Source organism: Rhodamnia argentea, chromosome 10, assembly GCF_020921035.1.
Source record: "Rhodamnia argentea isolate NSW1041297 chromosome 10, ASM2092103v1, whole genome shotgun sequence".
Classification (NCBI taxonomy): domain Eukaryota; kingdom Viridiplantae; phylum Streptophyta; class Magnoliopsida; order Myrtales; family Myrtaceae; genus Rhodamnia; species Rhodamnia argentea.
This window is the reverse complement of record NC_063159.1, coordinates 9,414,431-9,435,303: the sequence shown is the minus strand read 5'-3', so window position 1 is coordinate 9,435,303 and position 20,873 is coordinate 9,414,431. Positions and strand designations below refer to the sequence as shown.

General features: G+C 39.7%; 3 protein-coding genes across 4 annotated transcripts; 1 reads left to right on the top strand and 2 right to left on the bottom strand.

Annotated features, from left to right (window-relative positions):
- Positions 1–1,278: 1,278 nt before the first annotated feature.
- On the bottom strand, positions 1,279–9,293 carry LOC115739198 (calreticulin-3-like). The gene is made up of 14 exons (XM_030672198.2): positions 9,037–9,293; positions 8,173–8,280; positions 7,264–7,456; positions 6,050–6,308; positions 5,747–5,803; positions 5,616–5,663; positions 5,271–5,357; positions 5,137–5,194; positions 4,002–4,069; positions 3,543–3,638; positions 3,417–3,473; positions 3,254–3,328; positions 2,005–2,037; positions 1,279–1,550 (listed from the first exon to the last, which is right to left on the bottom strand). The coding sequence occupies exons 1-14, from the start codon at positions 9,128–9,130 to the stop codon at positions 1,539–1,541; spliced, it is 1,245 nt and encodes a 414-aa protein (XP_030528058.1). The 5' UTR covers positions 9,131–9,293; the 3' UTR covers positions 1,279–1,538.
- A 1,299-nt stretch (positions 9,294–10,592) lies between these two features.
- On the top strand, positions 10,593–16,597 carry LOC115739248 (U1 small nuclear ribonucleoprotein C-like). Of its 2 annotated transcripts, XR_007196757.1 has the most exons (8): positions 10,675–10,694; positions 11,635–11,744; positions 11,838–11,880; positions 12,366–12,407; positions 12,495–12,765; positions 14,891–15,156; positions 16,143–16,228; positions 16,314–16,597. XR_007196757.1 is itself a non-coding variant. In XM_048271592.1 (7 exons), the coding sequence occupies exons 2-6, from the start codon at positions 11,737–11,739 to the stop codon at positions 15,145–15,147; spliced, it is 621 nt and encodes a 206-aa protein (XP_048127549.1). In that variant the 5' UTR covers positions 10,593–10,694; positions 11,635–11,736; the 3' UTR covers positions 15,148–15,156; positions 16,143–16,597. The 2 variants fall into 2 exon arrangements, 1 of the variants encoding a protein (XP_048127549.1); XM_048271592.1 differs by having other exon boundaries at positions 10,593–10,694; positions 16,143–16,597.
- A 2,415-nt stretch (positions 16,598–19,012) lies between these two features.
- On the bottom strand, positions 19,013–20,690 carry LOC115732822 (60S ribosomal protein L38). The gene is made up of 3 exons (XM_030663509.2): positions 20,625–20,690; positions 19,438–19,621; positions 19,013–19,300 (listed from the first exon to the last, which is right to left on the bottom strand). The coding sequence occupies exons 1-3, from the start codon at positions 20,625–20,627 to the stop codon at positions 19,278–19,280; spliced, it is 210 nt and encodes a 69-aa protein (XP_030519369.1). The 5' UTR covers positions 20,628–20,690; the 3' UTR covers positions 19,013–19,277.
- Between the last annotated feature and the right edge of the window lie 183 nt (positions 20,691–20,873).

Genomic DNA, 20,873 nt, shown 5'->3' with positions numbered 1-20,873 from the left:
ACTGGATCCCCGATCGTAAGTATATCACGGGTAAGTTTGTTTTGCAAAAAATGAATGATTCAAAAAATATTTTTCAAAAAATAATTTCTTGAAATAATTAATTAATTTAAAATATTTTCATTATCGACGTCAATATATAGATCGGGCGAGGGCCAGCCTCGCATATGCCCCACTAGGCAGCCCTCGCTGGCCATTGCATGTGGCCGATCTCTCGCCATCACATGAGACTAGCCACCGGCAAAAAAGGGAAAAAAAAAAAACAGAAAAAGGTCAAAAAGAAAAATTTCACAAAAAAAATTTAAAAATTTATCTATGTTAAAGCTAGCCACGCCATATAGGACAATCGGTACCGCCACGTCGGTGTCTTTTGATCAAACTTGGCCGGAAAGACTAAATTAACAAATCGTTAAAAGGTTTAAAATTGAATTGTCACAATTGAAAAGTTTAAAATTGTGATACGTTTGAAACCTCTTTTGGTAATTTTTGTCGCGGTAGCATCGTGGGCCTCGTGGCCCTCAATATTCATGCGTCCGCCTCATCATTCATACGAAGCATTTTATGAGAACCGCTAGTGGTGAGCCATTTTGATAAGAGATGATTTTGGTATAGAAAGAAAAGTAGTTGAACGATTTTGATTTTCGAGCAAGAATACAAAGGTCATTCCTGCCAGTTTACCCGAAAATGTCTCACAAAGAAAGGGGGGAGAGAGAAAGAGAGAGCTACGAAGCAATGACGACCACTGGGGTTGCTGTAGAGCATATGGGGCCACGACCCAATACCACCTCACAGTGATCACTTGGGAAGCAAGGCACTTTTGAGGTGGTGGTGGTGGCGGCGGCGTACTCTCAACAACCACAGCGAAGCAGCGCCTGCGAGCGCTCTCGAGCCTTAGCCATGTATCTGTGGGTGGTTGGGTGAAGAGAGAATGTCTCCGTCAATTGGCCAAACGAAAAAAACAGAAAAAAAAATGAGTCAGACAACTTTTAACGGTACAAATGCCCGTCGGCAAAATCAATGATCGAAACGACTCGAGGACGAATGGTGAGGTTTGTGAAAATGTACCCGGACCATTTTAAACAAGGGAAAGTGGAGTGATGATGTCGAGCAAGAGTACAAGGATTAATCACCCTAAACATCAGCACAGACAACAGCAAATCGATGAAAACCACCGGATTTTAACACGCTGCTCGAAAGATAGAATGTTAAAAAGGAAAAGCAACTCGAATATAACCAACACGCCAAGAAGAATCATATGTAGGTGATGAAGAAGGAACTTCATAGTACAAGGCTCAGACAATCTTCATATTTAAGCCAAAATTATGACAGGATTTCTTTCAAGGTTCCATACTCAAAAATAGAAGCAATTGTGCTCCTCAAACATAATCCATCGCACAAACAGATAACAGGTAAATTAACCTTCGCATTTGTTGTCATTTCTCACATCAAGCACCAGATATAAACCCATAAGCTGTTTCAGCACGAAAACATCTCTCATCTCGTTTACGAGTGCATAAAGAATCGAGGAAGCCTGCACGTCGTCATAGCTCGTCCTGCAATCCACAACAGGTGCAAAAGCATCATTCAAGAATGCCGAACAAGTTTTGTTTGAAGCAGAGAAACTGTCAGAGACTCAAGTGTGCAACCCGGTCATCGCCATTTTTTTTTTTTGGGCAAGGTAGAGTGATTTATGAGCATCCAGAGTTTTGAACCTCAGAGGCCAGAGCACTGAATAAAACCCCAATCCCAACAGCAGATAGTGGATAGCCCAGACTAACCTATCTGCTCAATATAATTAGAACTGCTAAAACTTGTAGGATTAGTGCTCCTCACTAATGAACCAAGGCAACCCAAGCTGTTGCATGGTCCTGTTGAACTCAGTATTTGGTATTCACGTTATACAACATATACTATCGTGATTAGGCTAATTAGTGATCGACTCCTACAACTCAAATTAAGATTTTGAGAACATTAAATTAGAGTAGTTGGAAGGAGAGTGAAGCTTACATGGTAATCATCCAAGTAATCATGCGGGTCATGCTGCGAAAGGACAATAATCAGATCAGATTACCAAAATAGCTGCAACTTATAAGTAAAGGTTCAAATCTTGCTCCTTTCAATAATAAACAAATAGTAGGACCACTATACAGGCACCTCTTTCATGCAATACATGGATGTACGCATACTCTTCTATTTTTTCCTTCTAATTGATTGTCGTTAGTCTTTAGGCTGGGCTTCCAATTATGGATCGGATGAAGGGATATTTTTTCTTATCTCCAGAACTGGTCATTGAGATTCATGGGCGATGCAGATTAATATGAAGGGATGGATATTACCTCTCCTTTTTCCCTTTCAAAAAAATTGAAATGATTGAAGTTTTTCTTTTTTTTCAGAAAATATTCAGGTTAATTTTCTCATCAGATGCCTCCCCACAGAAATGAAGGCATCCCATGTTGAGCAACAATCAGTACCCATAACCTTTCTTCCGAGAGGAGAAAAAGAACCTTTCCTCAGGCAAACATAGAAATAACTTGTTCCATATTATGAGGTGAGACAACATTCAATCAATGGTATCCTCCATGAAAAAATGAATCTACCTAATTTATTCAAGGATGGGAATTTAAGCTTTCTTTTCTATCGACCAGACAGACCTGACTTACTCAGGATCTGAATGAACATCATAACTATGCTTCCTCTTCTATTTGCTCAAAGAGCTTCACATATTTGGATTTCAGAAGCCTATATAATCTAAAGCACTTAATAAACAAAGATGAGATTTTTGAGACTGAAAGAGCAGGATCTTGGTGGCTCTAATGCCATGAAGAAATTGAGAAATCATTCACAATGTATCTAAACACTTACCTGAATATGTAGTTTAGCTTTTTACTAATCCTAACAACATAAATCTGTTCATAAATAGAATTTCAGTTTCTGAAGCATTCAAAGTTAATTGAAGCTCCTTACCAAAAAAAAAAAAAAAGTTAATTGAAGCTCAATTGCACATTATATCAAGAAAACAGAGATTAACACCGACTAGAATAAGTCACGACAGATGCACAACTTGAATATGTCGCTAAAGGGGTGACTGACCCTTGTCCCACATGAACGCATCCTTCAATAGTGACGACTATAAAAGTACACTTCATAGCTCAAAGTACAAGAAACCACGGGAAGATGCATTGATTGGCATTTCTCAAGCTTAAGGGTCTTTTACCAAAATATTTAAAGTGAATGAGACAATGAAAACGGCAAATACCCGTCTGGAGTGCCTCCCACGGCTATCCCTTGCTTTCTTCCTCTTTTCACTTTCCACTTTGGCTCTTTCAGCCTCCTGCAAGTAATGATCAATATTACAAACATGTGGCCTAAACTTTCGTAAAGTTTTCCTCTCAGATGACAAAGCTAAGTATAGATGCCACCTTTTCTTCCCGAGCTCTCCTCTCTTTCTCAGCTTCCTCAAAGGCATCCTTCTCAACCTAAAATAGAGAAATAAGTCAAGTTATAGAGCCACACAACGCCATAGCTGAGAAAGATCAACAGCTCACCTCTCTGTTCCTTTCAAAATGATCTTCTACAACTTGCTTTGCATAATGTGGGTCATCGCAGACCAATATATTATCATAAACAGAACCAGCCTTCACCTGCAATGAAATTGCTTGGTCAATCTCAGTGATGTCCAATAAAGATTGATTTATAGGTGACTCCACATTCAATTATTCCAGATTCAAGATCATGGAACTTGATCTGGGACATAACATAAATTCAGAAAGCACAGATACATTGTCTGCTAAATGAAAGAAGATATATGTAGCAACCTGGACAGCTACTCTACAGCAAATTCACCAACACATATATACAGTCAAATTTTCTCCTGCCCTTAAAAAAAAAAAAAAAAAAACTCGAGTTGCAGAATTATTGCAAAATGTTAACCGTTGCACTTAATTGTATGCTATGAGATGATAAAGAGCGAAACAAAACCAGTCAAGGTACGTAGCCATGTTTACCTGCCAAACTTCTATTCCCACATACTTGATTGGCTTCATTACATAAAGGTCGGGATCATCTTCAAACTCTGCAGCAGTAAACAAAAGAGAATCACAATATATAGAATAAAAAATAAATGTATGGCTTAATTGTGTCCTCTATTTTAGAAGATAAAGCTACATGGACTAGAAGGATCTATGTATTCAGCCATGCATATAATAATAGCTCAGAAGTTGACCCAAAGCACAAGATACTCAGAACCAAGGTTTTAAAATGCGGTCAGGCTCATGCTGCGATAGTCGTGGATGCAGGCATAGCGGCCGCCAACTATCAGGTTGTGGTCATAGTAGGCATGAATTTTCATAATGTTCTCATAATTATATAGAATCAAAAATTAACTTTTTCAGCCTTAATAAAACTATATTTGTGATATATAGGAATATTAGAGTGTTCTTCAGAGCATATAAGAATGCCAAAAAGTTGAAAAGGAATTATATGGATTTGAAACTTTATATGTCAAATATTAATTAGGCTAGACAAATCTTTGAACTTACATAGTAATTGAACAGATTTTCTTTAATTTGAGGCAATCAATGCTTTTTTTCTCGAATTTCAACTTCAAATGAGGTGGGCTGACGACTTGACCCTTTGGGTTTTTGATTATTCATAAATAAGTACAAATCGAAGGAAAGACCTTCTATATTTTAAGCTGACTGAGAGAAGTGGAGTGGAAAAGCGAGTGTTATTACATGGACAAAAGTTTGGGAAGATGGTCGATGTAACTCTCTCTCCCTCATTGGAACTTCAAGTCTTCTTGTCCTCCTCCTTCTTCATAGTTTTCTTTTTTCCTTTTTGTTTGAAATTAGTAGGGTGCGCTACAGCCACAATAGTGCCAGCAACCAGCGCTATTGCCGCGATAGGAGCAGGATTTACAACTATACTCAGCACATAATTCTCAAATTAGGTTCCATAAACGAGACATACATATTACGGAAAGGCAGAAAGAATATCCACAATATGACTAGCAGGATTCAATGTTTATGTGGCTGTTTAGGATTATCTAATACATGCTGACATTCTTTCTCTTCTAGATTTAGATTTTCATAGACAAATGGACCAAGCCAACGAGAATTCTTAGCCAAAAAAGGAAGATACCTGGGTTATCTATCCAAGGAGTCTTCCATTTACCCTTGTAGTTAGGATTTTTGACTTTCTGTGGTTCAGAGATAAGTATTATAAGTTTGTAAAAAGCAGAAAGGGACTAAATGTCCTATTAGAAACTTAAGCACCTTTCTTTTCCAGGGTCCTTTATATGCAGGATTTGGGATTTTAGGTGGTCTCCATATGCCATCCTCTTCCTCATCCCAGTCAACAGGCTACAGTAACAGAAAGTGGCTCCAGAAATCAGCATTTCATAAAAAAGGAAGAACTCTGCATATTAAATCTCACTAGAAGAAAATGTATAGTCATTTCAAAGCATATGCATTTTATGCCAGCGAAGAAGTACGGGAAAAGGAATAAAACACAAAGAACAAACGTTAGGATGTCATATTCAATCTAAAATCTGTACAAGCAAGCTGCATTAGTTTATAATGTGAGGTAGACAAGCCAAAACGATTTTGTTGATCAACTACCTTTTTAACTTTTGGATCTGGAATCTCCTTAGGAATGGAATCATATCCCTGCAATGTTCAAACATATAAGGAAAATGTCAAATCTAATGATCTCAACGAATCCTCGAACTGATTTAGAGCAGAACTGCTACCTCTGGTTTGGCATCATTAGGGTCATCGATGTATTCCCTGTCATCCCAGTCTGCCGGCTGTATGGATGGCATGAATTATGAATGTTATCATGAGTAGCAATGCAGGATCATCACAAATAATTAAAGATCAAGTCAACCATATAAAGCAAGACATGTATCATCAGAACATCAACATTGCTCGTTGATTATCAGGAGAACAGGACCTGAAAGTATAAATCAGTTTCCAGCAAAGATTGATGTTCAGCGTCAAAGAAAAGGGTGTTTTTAACAACTTTCCGGCCTTGTCTACAACAACAATAATACCTTTTTTGCTTTCACATCCTTAATTTTCGGCGGCGGAAGGATGTCCCAATCTGTATACAAACTTCCTGTTTCTCTCTCACGATTATCAACCAATAGACTGTATGAAGCATCTGGCCTAAGTATAAATGTGTAGAAATGAGTCAACTTGTCAGTCTCACATTGCAGGTCCTTTTTGATTGGATAATTCTGCCCTTGGTAGGAAAGTATTAGATGAATCTTCTTCGTCTGTGGGCCACATATATCTGGCCCAAACATCAAACTGCAAGGAGAAAGTTGAAGCAGCTTAGGAATAGTTAACTACAAAGAATTACAAATTCAGAGTAGGCATATTTAGAGCAGAAAGTCGATAATACAATAAATGACAGGCTGAAATTAACTCATAGAACAAAAAAACAAAAGAAATTTCTGTACTTCAGATGATTAGTGATAATCCATTCGATAGATAATGGGTCTAAGAGAACTACATAAAGCACGTAACTATTAGCAGCATTTATTCCAGAAAAGCAAAAAAGAGCAGTAAAGCCTACAAGAGAAAATAACTGAGCCATTATAAACCATTTCAATTGTTCAGCTTCTGTCTAGCATTTAGTTATCAATTTTCGTCTTACACTACAATCACAACGAAAAGCCACCAGATTATATAAACAAAAAAGTCTGCTTTTGTTTGAGTTTCTTCACTTTAAAGGAAATTCACCTCAAAAAAGTCAATAGTTGAAAGTTCTATCTTCCTTCTGGAAGAGTAGCAAGTACTCATAACTGCTATAAATGCCACACATGATCTCAGCTTTAGGGCAAGTGAAGGACTTTTTTCCAAAAGATAACCACAAAGGCACGTAACATTCGTTCTTTTAAGAGGACTAGGAGTACGAGTCCTAATTGTAGCTTTTCAACCAAAAATGGATCCTTTTGGTCCAAGTAATTCTTGTTGAAGCAGGGTGATAGAAATCATGTCTGATCAAATCTGTTTAATTTGATGATTGAAAATGAATTGTATCAGTCGACAAACAAGTACTTTATAAAACAGATTGCAGTGACACATTCAAGAAATAGACTCTTTGACCATTGGGACAAATGCTTATACTCAAAATCGGAAAGTGGGACACTTAAAGGACATCAAATGAATTTGTGCTCCTTCGACACCCTTCCTCAAGGACTTGAGGAATAGACGGAACAGAAAGTGGAACTACGAGGACAATTAACTACAAACTACAAACCTATATGGAGTATCGCCACCAAATTTCTTTTGATTGACATAACCAGATAGAAGCTTGACGTAACCACCGCCACATTCAATGTCCTGTTCAAACCTAATTGAATATTGGACGACTAGAGTCCGATCTTTGTTGCTGAATTCTGGTATCTTTGCTGATATTGCATAATGCTTTGCATCATTATGAGTCTGGATACCTACAAGCAGAACCATATCGTCAAAATGATGATATTAGGACAAAGATTTAGCTGAGAGTTACGGCCAAAGGAGTTCAATGAAGCGTAGCAACAGGAAAAATAGATTTGATGGAAATCCCGTAAGGAAGAGCTGTTTCGAGGATAATTTACTTCAAGCTCATGACGAGGCAGTCTGCATGATCTACACTACATTAATGGGTCCTATTGAAAAGTATGGATCACCAAAATTCAGTAGAAGGAGATGTAGAAAGATCTGTTGAGGTCATGGGTGCAGATGGGACTATGTAGATGCAGATTTAAAAGGATGCATACTAGCTACTGGCATGCATTGCACGAATACAGACTAGCAGATAACATGGACTGCACACATGGATTGCACATAGTAACTAGCTTTCATCCCTCATGGGCATCTAAGGATGTGTTCTCTATGACCTTTATATTCCATTGAACATGAAAATATATATATATATATATGCTTTGGGTAATTTTTTCCACTGCCGTAGGGGGTGGGGTGGGGGGTAGGGAACTATAAGAAAAGCATAAGCTCATACCCTTCACTGACAGGAAGAAAGATGAAAGAACATCTCACAGACATCTAAACAAGTTGAAGCAAAACACATCGAGTTATCTGGATCCTACTGAATTATATTCATCTATTTCCTTTTTCTGGTGAACTAAAGTTAAATAATTTGGTAGAAGCTAGATTAATACTTTACCTTTATCATCAGGATCTCCCGACCATTTCCCAGCTGTATGCTTAAACGTACCAGCCTTCCCTTCAGCCCGCTTCCAGTCAGACAACACCCACCGATCTTTCCACCCATCTTTCAAAAAGGAACAAAGGAAAATGTCAACAACGACCTTAAAATAAAGAAGAGCACGTGAAGACACTTGGACATAAACTGGCACCGCCCCCAAAGCTTCTGCTGGATCGTAAGTACTAAGGAAGAGACTCGAATCCTAAAATTACAAGAGATGAGACCAGAGAGTTGCCATCATGACTAGACCAACATGATATTTCAGCACTAAAACACCCAAACAGTAAGTTCCCTCACAACCACTTATACTTTTTACTCGCTTCTAAACTTTACGCCGTAAACTAAAGGAACTCAAGTTTTTATATATACGATAGAGGAGATAAGAACATGATCTCTGTGTGGATTGACCCATGATCTCTCCCGTGTCTCCTCGTGCCGATCAACAATTTATCTCGAAGAAAAACCATTACTCTTCGGTGAATCAACATTTTCCGAAAGAAATACTTTCTTCCTGTCCAATGGATTTGTACGAAGAAGGCAATAGTTGATTCTAACTTTTGCACGAATTCCAAAGTACTTGAATTCACTTCATCGAGTTAAGTCGATCCCCCCCCATATCTCCGAACAACACACAATAATCGATCCCTCCTATGATAAGATCGTGACCCGCCATGAGTTCAAGCACACTCGCCCAACATAGTAACTGAACCGACCGACCAAACACATAAGCTGAAACGAGGCAGAGACCAAAAAGAAAGCCGTGTCCGACACTTAACACAGTCTCTTAGGACGATCATCGTGCGAGCGAGTCGACGAGCATACCTTCGAAACGCTCTTCGAAGAAAATCTCCGCGAGAGCAAAGCGGGAGAGAGAGAGGGAGCTGAGGGACAACAGCAGAAGAAGTAGCGACTCCATGAGCGCTTCGAACGAGCTTCTCTGAGCAGCGCTTGCTCCTCTTATGCTCTTATCTTCTTCATCCACTGTACAAGAAGAAATTCAGAGCTCATTCAGACAGTGGAGAGTGGCCTTCGTGTTGCGTCTTCGACGGGACGCGACGACTTTGACGACCATCTTGACCGGAGTATCGAAAGGTCATTGCCCCCCTCTTTGAGCCGAATTACGCTTGTGCCACCTTGAGAAATTACCTCAAACTGGATGGGCTCGATATCGGGCCGGTCCGTTTGTGTCTCAAGTAGCGTCGGCCCATCTTCCCGCCCAAGCCCGGCCCAGTAGGAGACCAATCCTGTTGAGGCCCGACCCGATTTTGGACGGTCGCCTTCTCCATCCACCTTTTGCTAACAAAATGAAAAAGGATAATTCGGATTTTGGAGAAATATGGATTTCCTGTCTCGATTCCATGGCGTGCCATGCCGCACATCAAAATATCGCTATATGTACGGTCGACATTTATCTTTTTTAGAAGCCCCATGTGCGAATGTGACATGCCTTATCTTATTATCACGTGTCATAACCCGATGTTATTAAACTATAAATGAGCGCCAAACTGTTTGAAGCCTATTAGGATCTTGTTACACGTTGCCGGGATCGGTCATAATATAGTTATTAATTAGATAAATCTTAGGAGATTCACAGAAAGAATTTTACTAACGAGTTCCTCTACGACGCTTGTTAAGCATGTTTAATAAGGAATCACTCGATTTCAATGCATTTATTATGCATATCGCGAAAACGCAGGGTGAATTGAAAATTTTTGTCATTTTCTTTTTAGTTGATCGACGGGTATTGTGGTAGCACTTTTTTTGGGAAAAAAAAATCTTTATAAATTTGGATTGCGATGTGAATGCTGCATGAAATAAATCCGCACGAAGTTTTCCCAAAATGTCGAATAACCTTAACCGTTGGACCGGCTTACTAGCTCCCGATTTGTCTCTCGCCTCTAGAGCATGGGTGAGTAATCAGACCGGCTCAACCCGAGAACAAAACTAAATGGGGTTCACCCCGGTCGGTTCCGAGCCGGACTATCTAGGAAATTCGGTGGGTTTTGGTTCGGTTCTGATAAAGCCCAAGAATGTTGAAAATGGGTTTCGAATATGGGAAGATTAGGAAGGCAACCAACGCTTTAAGGCATGTTTTTCTTCAAATGTTAGTTATATTTTATTTGTTCCGTGTGGAAGATGAATGATTTGGAAAATTTATTTCTAAAATTAATCGCTTGTATTGCTTATAAAAATAAATCAATAAGAAATATTTTTGTTGTTCACGAAAATATTTAAATGTTTCATTAGCTAATTATTTGAAACGATACAAATGATTAATTTTGAGAGAATAGATTGTTAAATTATTTATTTTAAAAGATAGGCTCGATTTTCGAATTGACTATGAAACGGTTCAATTTGATTCGAACAGGTTCAATTCCGAATGGACAGATAGGATTCTAGTTGGATCGCCCCTGCTCGAGTGCGCAAACAAAACCCCGAAACCGTCGGAAGCGAAAGAGAAGGTGGTCTCGGCGTTACCATAGAGCACGTATGGCAACACTGCAGTTTGAGAAATCAACCTATGGCCGGAAGTTGATTTCTCTACTTCTACTCAGAAGCGGGAGTTGATTTTCCTACTCTTGCTCCAGAAGTTGATTTATGATTAGAGAAATTCGTTTGGTTAAAAATTTTTACTTACGAAATCATCTATGAAAAATTATTGTCGACGATCGAAAAATTCTAAAACTTCATTTTTAAACTTTTTAAATTTCTTCAAAAATAATTTTTATTGTTAAAAATATTATTTACTTTTTAAAGATAAAAAAAATATTATTTATTTTTTACTTTGGCGGCCGGAGATGGCAACTCAAAAGCGATGGTCACGAGTAATGGTTGGTGGCGGGGGTGAGGTGGTGGTAGGAGATTGGCGACGGGAGGCGGTGGGTGGCGAGGGGCAAAGGTGGGTAGAGGCGGCCAGCGGTGGTCGACGATGGGCGGCGGCGGCATTGGTTAGTGACGGGCGGCGGTTGTTGGTTGGCGCCCGTGGTCACGAGTAGCGATCGATGGCGATTGGTGGGGGTTAGCGATTAGGGGCGCCCAACGGAGGTTTGCGGTGGGCGGCTACTAGTGATGATCGGCGGTTGACGGTGGTCGCAGGTGACAATAGGTGGTGGCAAGCGGTGGTCAATGGTGGGTCGCAGCGAAGGCAGGCTGGGTAAAAAAGACGATGAGGGCATAATGAAAAGAGGATGGGGCATAATGAAAAGAGGATGAAGCGAAAAGTATTTCCTAAGTTAAGAAGTAATTTTTTTTAACTTCTCAAATTGGAAAAAAAATAACTTCAAAAGTGAAAATTTACTTCAAAAGTAGAAATTTTTTTAAAAAGTAAATATTTTTACTAAACGAATTTTTATTTCAGAAGTTAAATTACCAAACGAATTTCTGCTCCGGAAATTCACGAATTGTTATCCTGCGCACCCGTACTCATCCCTCTCCCGAAGAAGTTCTCCAATTTTCTCTCTCCTAGGGTTTCTTCTCGCTCTCCCTCCTCCTCCTCCCTCCTCCACCGAGCTCGAAGCCGTCATGCCCCGGTACGTTGGACTTGTCTGATTCCTTGACATTTTATTGTTTACGATGTCACGTTTGCCTGACTTCTGCTTACTCCGATCATCCGTCGTTCGCAGGTATTACTGCGACTACTGCGACACTTACTTGACGCACGACTCGGTAAACCTTCTTTCTCCCTCAACTTCACTCTCTTCGCTTCTTCATCTTCGTTGATTGGACTTAGCGTATGGTTTAGCTCTATAGAGTTGATGATCGATGGAACGGGTGTCTGTTTCTCTTTCTGCAAATCATCATGTTTAGTGTTCAAGTCGTCCATGAGTTTGGAATTGACGAGTACTTTGGGGGGGAAAGAAAGAATGGGCTTTCAAATGACATGCGAAAACGCTGCTTGCTTATTGAAGCTGCTCAGGGACTGGTTATTAGCTCTGAGCAGTTGCTATCTTGCCTAAGGTGCTCAATGGGAATCTGCCTTTTGCCCTTTTCTTCATGAGATTGAGCTCATTTTACTTATGATAATTCCATGTCATGTTTCTTTTTGAACAACTCGATGAACCATGACTAACATTCCCATGCACTAACATTTTGACCTTTAAAACTTCGACCCCCTTAGCTTTTTAATCACTATTTATTTTTTTATACCTCAGCCGTCAGTCAGAAAGCAGCACAATGCAGGATACAAGCACAAGGTACTTTTTCTCATCTCCATCTGTTTTGCTTTATTATTTATAGTGGACTCCCAAGTTTTCTGAACTTGAATCTGTCACTGGTTTTAGGCAAATGTGCGTCTTTACTATCAGCAATTTGAGGAGCAGCAAACTCAAAGTTTAATTGACCAAAGGATTAAGGAACACTTGGGGCAAGCAGCAGCTTTCCAACAAGTCGGTGCCGCTTATAATCAGCATCTTATGGCTCAGAGGCCTCGATTACCTCTACTGCCAACACCTTTAATGCCCATGGGAGCGAATGCACAGATGCCGTTGAATTCTCCTTTAGCCCCAGGATTCAGGCCACCTGTTTTGCCTAGGCCACCCCCCGGTGCTCCAGGTACCATGTTGATTATTGCAGTGGCTCATACATGAATTTTCGTACATACACTGAAAATGTGGCTACTCGGAGTTTTCCTTCATCGATTGACTGGTGGCTACAGTTTTTTCATTTCATTGTCTGGGCTTTGTTAAGGTATTGAAATTTATTGGTGGGAAATTTTGGCGTGAGATTATTATACGGGTGTATAATCAATTACTCCAAAAAGAATCCCAAGAAGATTTAACTTTTTCAAATGTGTATTGTTTCTTCTTCATTGAACTGAGAGACAGAGAGGAATTATCTTAGTAATTTTCTTCTTTCCAATAGACTAATTCATGGCCCCTCTTCAAGCTCAAAGTTCTTGCTGTATTGTACCTGATGCAACCCACATTACTCCCAAAATTGCAAAAGTGTACTTCAAATCTATGTAGTTTAGTGACAATGTAAATCGTAACAATAGTTCTTGCACAAAAACATCTATTTTTTACCAGTGTTATTCTTTTTTCATTTGAAGATTGTCAAAAGTGATACTATATCCCTTCTCTAGAGAAAAGAAACCTTTCCTTTCCAAATGGATTCCCCAGTAAAAAGCGTGTTTTGTTGCACTTCCAGTTCCGTAGAGACATGATTAATGTAGTTGGATTTGATAGAAAAAAACTCATGAAGTGCAATAATTCCACTGTTCATGATTGTCCTCTCGCGCATCAAGTGCTATCTGATTCTACAGCTCAGAAAAACTAGACAAAACTTTGAGCTTTAGCACTAATAAAAAAGGTCTGTCGCCACACCACTTCTCCATCGCCAGCCTTCCACCACCTGAACTCTCATGGTCTTTGTAATGCAAAGAAACAGGAATTTTTGTGTCTGAAGTAGTCCCACCTCTACCATATTTTCTTCCAAAGCCCTATTCTGTGTGCTCCTAGATTAGACATAGCTAACACCGTGCATCTTCTAAATCTACTTTTGCAATTTGTACCCTCCTTCACAAACTGTCTTTCTCCACATCAAATATCCACTGCCATTTTGAAGCAAAGCTTTGTTGAAAGAATGGGTATGTCCTCTGTGTGTGTTATTTCATTATTTCAATTTTGTGGATAGTGCAACAATGCCTATCTTATAGAGGTGCTTTGTGGGAACATGCATTGGCTGATGATGTATTAAATGGTCAGTATCCTTTTTCAATCTCATGGAGTGTCTTTCATGAAATCATGAGTATCACTTCCTAGATTGCCTTACCTTCTCTAGATCTGGAAACATATACAGCTTTGGAGACTGAAATTCTTCTTTCGCTCCTCTTTTTCTTTACACTAAATCAAGCCGTTAATTCTTCAGTATTTTATCTGCACTTATGAAAAATAAATTCAGTAAATGTTCCTTTAAAGCGAGTTGGATAGGACATTGTCTGTGTTGATGCCTGCTAGGAGTTGGGTAAACGTACTTCTGTGGAGGCGTTTAGGTTAAAATAGGTAAATTTGGACCTACAAGACATGGTAGGATAAAACATGTAGTGATGTTGAAGTGCATATAATTCCGACCTTTTGTGTTGCTTCTTTCATTGTTTTTGTTTCACGTAAACATGTAAATTAATACTCGTAGTTCCTAAGAGGCAAGAAGGACGATTGATTAACATACAAGTCAATTCACTCTGAGTTCTTTCTAATGGTGACAATTGTCAAATCAAATCATTATCATTACATGGCAAAAGACATCATATTATTCTTCATTAGCCTTTTTTTTCCCCAAACCAATTTGACTTATCTCAGTTGATTAAAAAACATTGTGTTCTGGGTACTAATTAGCCCTTATTCTTAGTACATGCTCTATTTATCTTATTTGCACCCATGATTCTTATATGCGTTTGACTTATAGTTTGCTTTTCTTTTTTTACTTTTCCATGCAACACCATTTTGTTATAACGGTTGACTCATGGCATTTGATATGGGAGATCTTTTGACAAGCGAGCAGTTCCATATATGTTCTCATCAATAGTTTGATAGCATTTTGGTAAGCTTGTATCATCTACATCTACTCATTGAGAGAGCCTGCACCCTCCTACCTATATGTCTCTTTCTCGCCCATGTGTAAAATGGCTATAAAAGGAGAAATATGAATCTTATTTTATAGGTTTTTCTTCATTTGGCAGGCTATAATCCTTCAGCAATGCCTTCAATGGTGCCACCGCCTGGTGCTCCCTCTATCACTCAAATGAATGGCATGCCAAGGCCTCCTACATTCAACGTCCCTCCTACTGTTCCTGGGAGTGGACCAATCCCAGCCTCTTCTGGTAGCGCCCCCTCAATGGCTCCACTTCCTGCCTATCAAACAAATCCTGCCGGACCAAATAGTGGAGGCTTCGACAGTTTTAATGCCAATTCTAAAGCTCCTGATGCTAGTTATTAGTTTTGCTCAGTAGGTACTTTTGCTTCTCAAATTGAACTTCTTATGTTGGCCTGTAAAACTATATATTACCTGTTATAATTTTCTGTAAAGTCATATATAGGCGGTTCTTCTTGATTAAATGAAGTTTTTTCAATGTGGGACAAATGTGGGTGTTGTCTCATTAAAAGCGGATGATTTTAGTAAGATATGAGGGGTCATGTCCTGAAAGTTGAAGTGTAAACCTTTAAGTAATGAGTAGACAGTTGAATTTTAATCTACAAGAGATAATCTACAATGTCTATTGAATATTTCGGCTACCTTATCAAATGTGGCCTTAGAGTTTCTTGTGTCCCCCTCAATGGCTCCACTTCCTGCCTATCAAACAAATCCTGCCGGACCAAATAGTGGAGGCTTCGACAGTTTTAATGCCAATTCTAAAGCTCCTGATGCTAGTTATTAGTTTTGCTCAGTAGGTACTTTTGCTTCTCAAATTGAACTTCTTATGTTGGCCTGTAAAACTATATATTACCTGTTATAATTTTCTGTAAAGTCATATATAGGCGGTTCTTCTTGATTAAATGAAGTTTTTTCAATGTGGGACAAATGTGGGTGTTGTCTCATTAAAAGCGGATGATTTTAGTAAGATATGAGGGGTCATGTCCTGAAAGTTGAAGTGTAAACCTTTAAGTAATGAGTAGACAGTTGAATTTTAATCTACAAGAGATAATCTACAATGTCTATTGAATATTTCGGCTACCTTATCAAATGTGGCCTTAGAGTTTCTTGTGTCATTTATATCTTTCTTCAAATTTCTGAGGTTGGGATTCTTATCTTATGGCCGACTATAGAAATTGCCCCATTGCTTTAAAGTAATTAGTCCGCGATCCTTTGTTGCATTTCCTTGTGCGTGGGTGTGGGTTGTTGTTTTGTTTTTTTTTTTTTTTGGGGGGGGGTTGTCTTTTGTGATTTCATTTTTCATTTGACAAGGTATTTACTAGTATATATTCTTGAAACAGGCAGCTAGTTAAAAGCAGGATTTGTGTTCATGGTGCAACCAATGGATGCCTTTTGGACTGTTAGGGCGTGCTTATACAATGTCAAAGGAATAAGCTCTGTGCAATGCTATCACTTTGTATACAATGAGTACTATCTAAACCATCTTTTTCTGATTCGGAATTCATTTCCGGATCACGGTTCAGCTGTTGTGACAATATAGTCTGGGGAGCCGTTGACTTAGGAAAACACCCTTTCCTGTTGCTGAATGGCACTGCAGTTCTATGATCCTATGATAATGTCCATCTTCACACCCCAATTGCCATGTCTGAGTGTCTCTATGTATATGTGAAGCATTTTGATGGAGCAGATTATGCTTTTATTGTTGAGATCGTATTTTCTTGGTCAACCCTAGTTGATCATATGTGGGAAAATGACACAAGTCCTTGACAAGTTTGATCGTGGAAGTCGTAAAGGAGATGAGGGACTTCAAGAGTAGAATCAGCGCAATTCTCTTGAGGCACTTGATTGTTCTTAAAGATGGTAGCATCTATACACACACACAAAATGTTTTCACTTGGGTTGGAATTTTTCTGTTTTTTCGTATTGGAGACGAAGTGAAGATAGACATGGAAGGGTATGTTGGTAGAAGTGGTAAAAGAGATGAGGGACCGTAGGATCAGAATCAGAGCAACCGATGATGGTTGGAACATTTTCATTTCTTCAAATTAGAGACGGAAGTGATTGCTCTAGATTCTGATCTTGTTGCTTGTTTCCTTTACAACTTCCTCCACCATGCTTTTCTATATCTATCTTAACTTCATCGCTAATCTGAAGAAACGAAAAAGTTCCAACAATGAAAAACGAAAATATTATGCATAAACCACTTCAAGAACAATCAAGTACCTCTACTGGAATCTGGAACTGGAGTAGGGTTGCTATGTATCTGATGTTGCTTTGATTCTGTCACAAGGTGGTAGACGGTCAATTAGAACGTAGAAACTATTATGAAATCTGTGTTATTTGGTAGGAGGCCCACTATTTTTTGTAATATGATTGGCTTGGTCAGTGAGACTAAGGTTGAAGTATTTTGTCCTAGTGTCTTTTCTTGGTTACCAAAAGAGACTACCCATTATTCTTGACTTAGGCTTTGGAGTTCATTTGATTATTCAAGTTCCCTTTGTGCAGCTACGAGCGATTGTCAGGTTTGGCATGTTATCCTCTTACTATTTATCCCCTCAGTATTTTCCAAGCGGGAGTTTAATAGTGAGTTTTCGATTTTTGATCATTGGGCAAACAAGTTTGCCATCATCTTGTTTGTCTTCTGAGGTTTAACATAAAATAAGCGTGCTGAGCATCTGGCTATGTACGACCACTGACAATCTAAAAATGGGATTTAGGGTATTGTGGTTCGTTTTAGGAACAAAAATGAAGACCTGGACAAAACCACAAAAAGAAAAAGTAAACTTCTACCAATTTCTAATGTTTTGATTATTGTGGTCGTTTTCTAGATTTTGATTGATCGATGAGTCTTCCTTATTCCAATTTCATTGTGTTGAAGTAATGGGTTCATTTGACCCGGAAAAAAAGAAAAAACAAGGTAATGGATTCGTGCCGTTCTGCATCGCTCCCTCGTTTCTGCCTTTGGGACCGCTGTGCTCATCTTCATTCTTACTCTCTTACCACCGTCACTCACATCCCCACCTTCTTTGGTATTACTCTTTCTCTTAATGGAGACAAAGGGAGCGCAGGCAGTGGTCTCAAGACTGGACAGCTGACCGAGTGGCGGCCAGGCGCCGCTGAACACAGAGGAAAAGGGCAGGGTAGCACGGGGCTGCAAGACCAGCTACAACTACCAGCAGTATGCTACTCACCCTAGTCGTTTGGGGTGCTGTCTTGATCGTCTTGCCTAATTGAGTGAGCCCTAATGCTACCACTAAACCTACAGAAACCCTGTGCTCAATTTAAGCGAATCACGCTGTCTTCGCTGTCTTTCTTGTCTTTCTCATCGTCAACTCCTTATATGAGTGATGCCGGCTTTCAGCAGGACAGCGCAACTTAAGGCATGAAAGTTCTCTGGAGCATGTCTTGAAGAAGTAAGCATTTCAGTATGTTCTGTCTTTCTCATCGTCAACTCCTTATATGAGTGATGCCGGCGTCAGCAGGACAGCGCAACTTAAGGCATGAAAGTTCTCTGGAGCATGTCTTGAAGAAGTAAGCATTTCAGTATGTTCTGTTGCTTGCTTAGGCAAGTAATTTGAGATTCTTCTCTTTGATTAATTTTTCCCATTTTACTAACTGGAATTGAAAACGACATAAATTTCTAGTAGAGTGGCTTCTCTCTTTTGGGCCCGGAGAGACGCGCAATTGGTGAATAGACCAGAAGAGGAACTTATAATCGAGCCCGAAATGCCAAGAGCCGATCGAGTTACTGTGACTTGAATTTGTCCTGTAAAGAGGAGCTGATGAGACGCCTTTCTGCCCTGTGTCTCGTGTCTTGCTCATATCCATTTAACTACTTTTGAACCGGCACTGGCTGCGGCTTGTTTAAATTTTGGGACTACACTTCAAGACGGGGCCACGTTAAAGGAGCAATCAACTCTCATAAACATGCACAGTATGGGAAAGGTCAAGCTACTATTCGAGCTTGTTTTTTGGTCTTTCATAAACCAATGAGGTCCAACGCCTGAGCGACGCATTAGTCAATTCATTTGAGGAGTGAATCACGAATAGCTACAACATATTCATAGACTCCTCGTGTAACCGATACATATAAACACTTAACCCAGTCCCTGTGTTTCTATGACGCTGGAGTTGCAATTTTACCCATCCAGGAAATGAAAAGCCATTAAAATTGCGATGATGGATACATTCCGATTGATGGAGCATCTTCTAGTAGAAAAAGGAAAACCCTATTGATTCCATATGAACAACAATAAGCTTACGATCCAAATAAGATGATGGCAAGAAAGGTCCACAGGTACCATATCGTATAATTCAGAATAAGCCATATTTTCCTCATAACATAAGAATTAAAAACCAAATCCGGGTCAAACAAGACAACCTCAAGACACTGGTAAGAAAATAAATCTTCCAAAACTGGAAGTGGATGTCTCTCGCTAATGACTCTATAACGGCTAGGAAGCAAAGCCATCTTCTCACAGGTCTTGCACGCTCAAACCTGCACGAACAAATGAAAAGAAATCAGCTGCAATCCACTTTTGTTTGACAAGAACGGAAATTATGACCGTGTTCAAATATGAGTTTTTCTTTAACATCTGATGCGAACAAAAGTTTATGTTTGCTGTAGCAGCGAACCTGGAGGAAGAGATTGCTTCAACTTGTCAGCCTTCTCGGAGTCGAAGACGCAAAGAGTGTAGAGGTACTTGGAGCAGCGGACCTTGAACTTCACCACATCCTTGCTCCTCTTGATCTTCACAGAGCGTGCGTCCTTCCTCCTAGCAGTGAGGAGGAAATCCTTGATCTCATGGATTTGCTTCGGCTGTGCACCACATCAAGGAGTTCCGATCAACATTAAAGCCCTCTCGGTCCATTACTGACATATTACAGTCAGTAAGAATTGAATGCACGTAAGACCTAACGAGCATACCTCAGGACAGAATTTAGTTTAGATGCACAGTACCTACCCAACACATTCAAAGCTCCACCATTTATCATCTAAGATCTAACTTATAACGTGGATTTAACACTATGGGCAAAAAGTCGACACCACAGATGTCCAACTCAAAATGAACCCAATTAGCAACATTATTCTGGGGGAACCAGACAACTGAACCTGGATTCATATTTCACATCTACTGCCATTTAAAATAGAGCTTTTCGCAAATAAACGCTTTGATGAAACGACTCTTGCAGCTGCAGCATCCGGTCGACCCATATCTAGCGCCGCTAAATTCTCCGTCGTTGTAAAAGACCAACTTTTCTAGGCCGTAGAAGCTCGAACTTCTTCCTGGATACAATCTCACAAGTGCCAACAAGCATATGCGCCTCACGGGGAGGGGTGGAGCATCAAGGAACAGTTCTTGATTACCATCACCATCGTGATCACCATCCATATACACGGAGACAGTCCAAAGACAATTCTCGCTACCGAAAAAATTCCACATTTATATCCTAATTTAACATGTCAAGAACATCGCAAAGCCCGCTGTCAATAACAGTTTCCTCCAATTAAGAAAAAGCTCTATCCACCATGTAAAATCGGAGTAACTACGAACGATGCCTATGGCTTAAGGCGTAATTTCGACTACCCTCCGGTCTTAACATTCGAAGCTCCAACCTCAAAATTATCTACTTTTCAAACTTCACAACTCTGTTCAAAAGAGCCACAAGATCTGAATCTAGCCTAACATTTCAAAGCAAGAATTGAGCAAATCGACAACGCCGCTTCCAACACATCACACAGAGCAAATACTTAACAAATTCCATTCGGAGAACAAGCATAATCGAATGACGGAGGAACAAAGGAGAGAGAATCGAAGCACCATTTCTGAGCGGAGAGAGGAAGCAAACGAATCAGAAGGAGAAGCTCCGGACAGAAGACGGCGGCTCGCTGGAAGTGTTGGGTCTTCTCATTTGCGTTTATATCCAGTGACAGAACCCTAGAAATCCCAGAATCAGGCTTTGAATTGTTGGGCTCAAGACTTGGTCCAGGCCCATCAACTCAACTTTTTAGGCCCAAATACTAGAGAAGACGTTCAGGATGAGAATCTAATGTCTTTTTTTTTTTTTTC

Coding starts and splice junctions, on each gene's coding strand:
- LOC115739198 (XM_030672198.2), bottom strand. CDS start 9,130: ATGGAGTCGCTACTTCTTCTGCTGTTGTCCCTCAGCTCCCTCTCTCTC. Junction 5,804..6,049: donor AGGATGTGAAAGCAAAAAAG/GTATTATTGTTG, acceptor CCATCCATACAG/CCGGCAGACTGGGATGACAG. Junction 5,664..5,746: donor CTAATGATGCCAAACCAGAG/GTAGCAGTTCTG, acceptor TGAACATTGCAG/GGATATGATTCCATTCCTAA.
- LOC115739248 (XM_048271592.1), top strand. Junction 11,881..12,365: donor CTTACTTGACGCACGACTCG/GTAAACCTTCTT, acceptor TTTATACCTCAG/CCGTCAGTCAGAAAGCAGCA. Junction 12,766..14,890: donor GCCACCCCCCGGTGCTCCAG/GTACCATGTTGA, acceptor TTCATTTGGCAG/GCTATAATCCTTCAGCAATG.
- LOC115732822 (XM_030663509.2), bottom strand. Junction 19,301..19,437: donor GAAGCAATCTCTTCCTCCAG/GTTCGCTGCTAC, acceptor TTGTTCGTGCAG/GTTTGAGCGTGCAAGACCTG.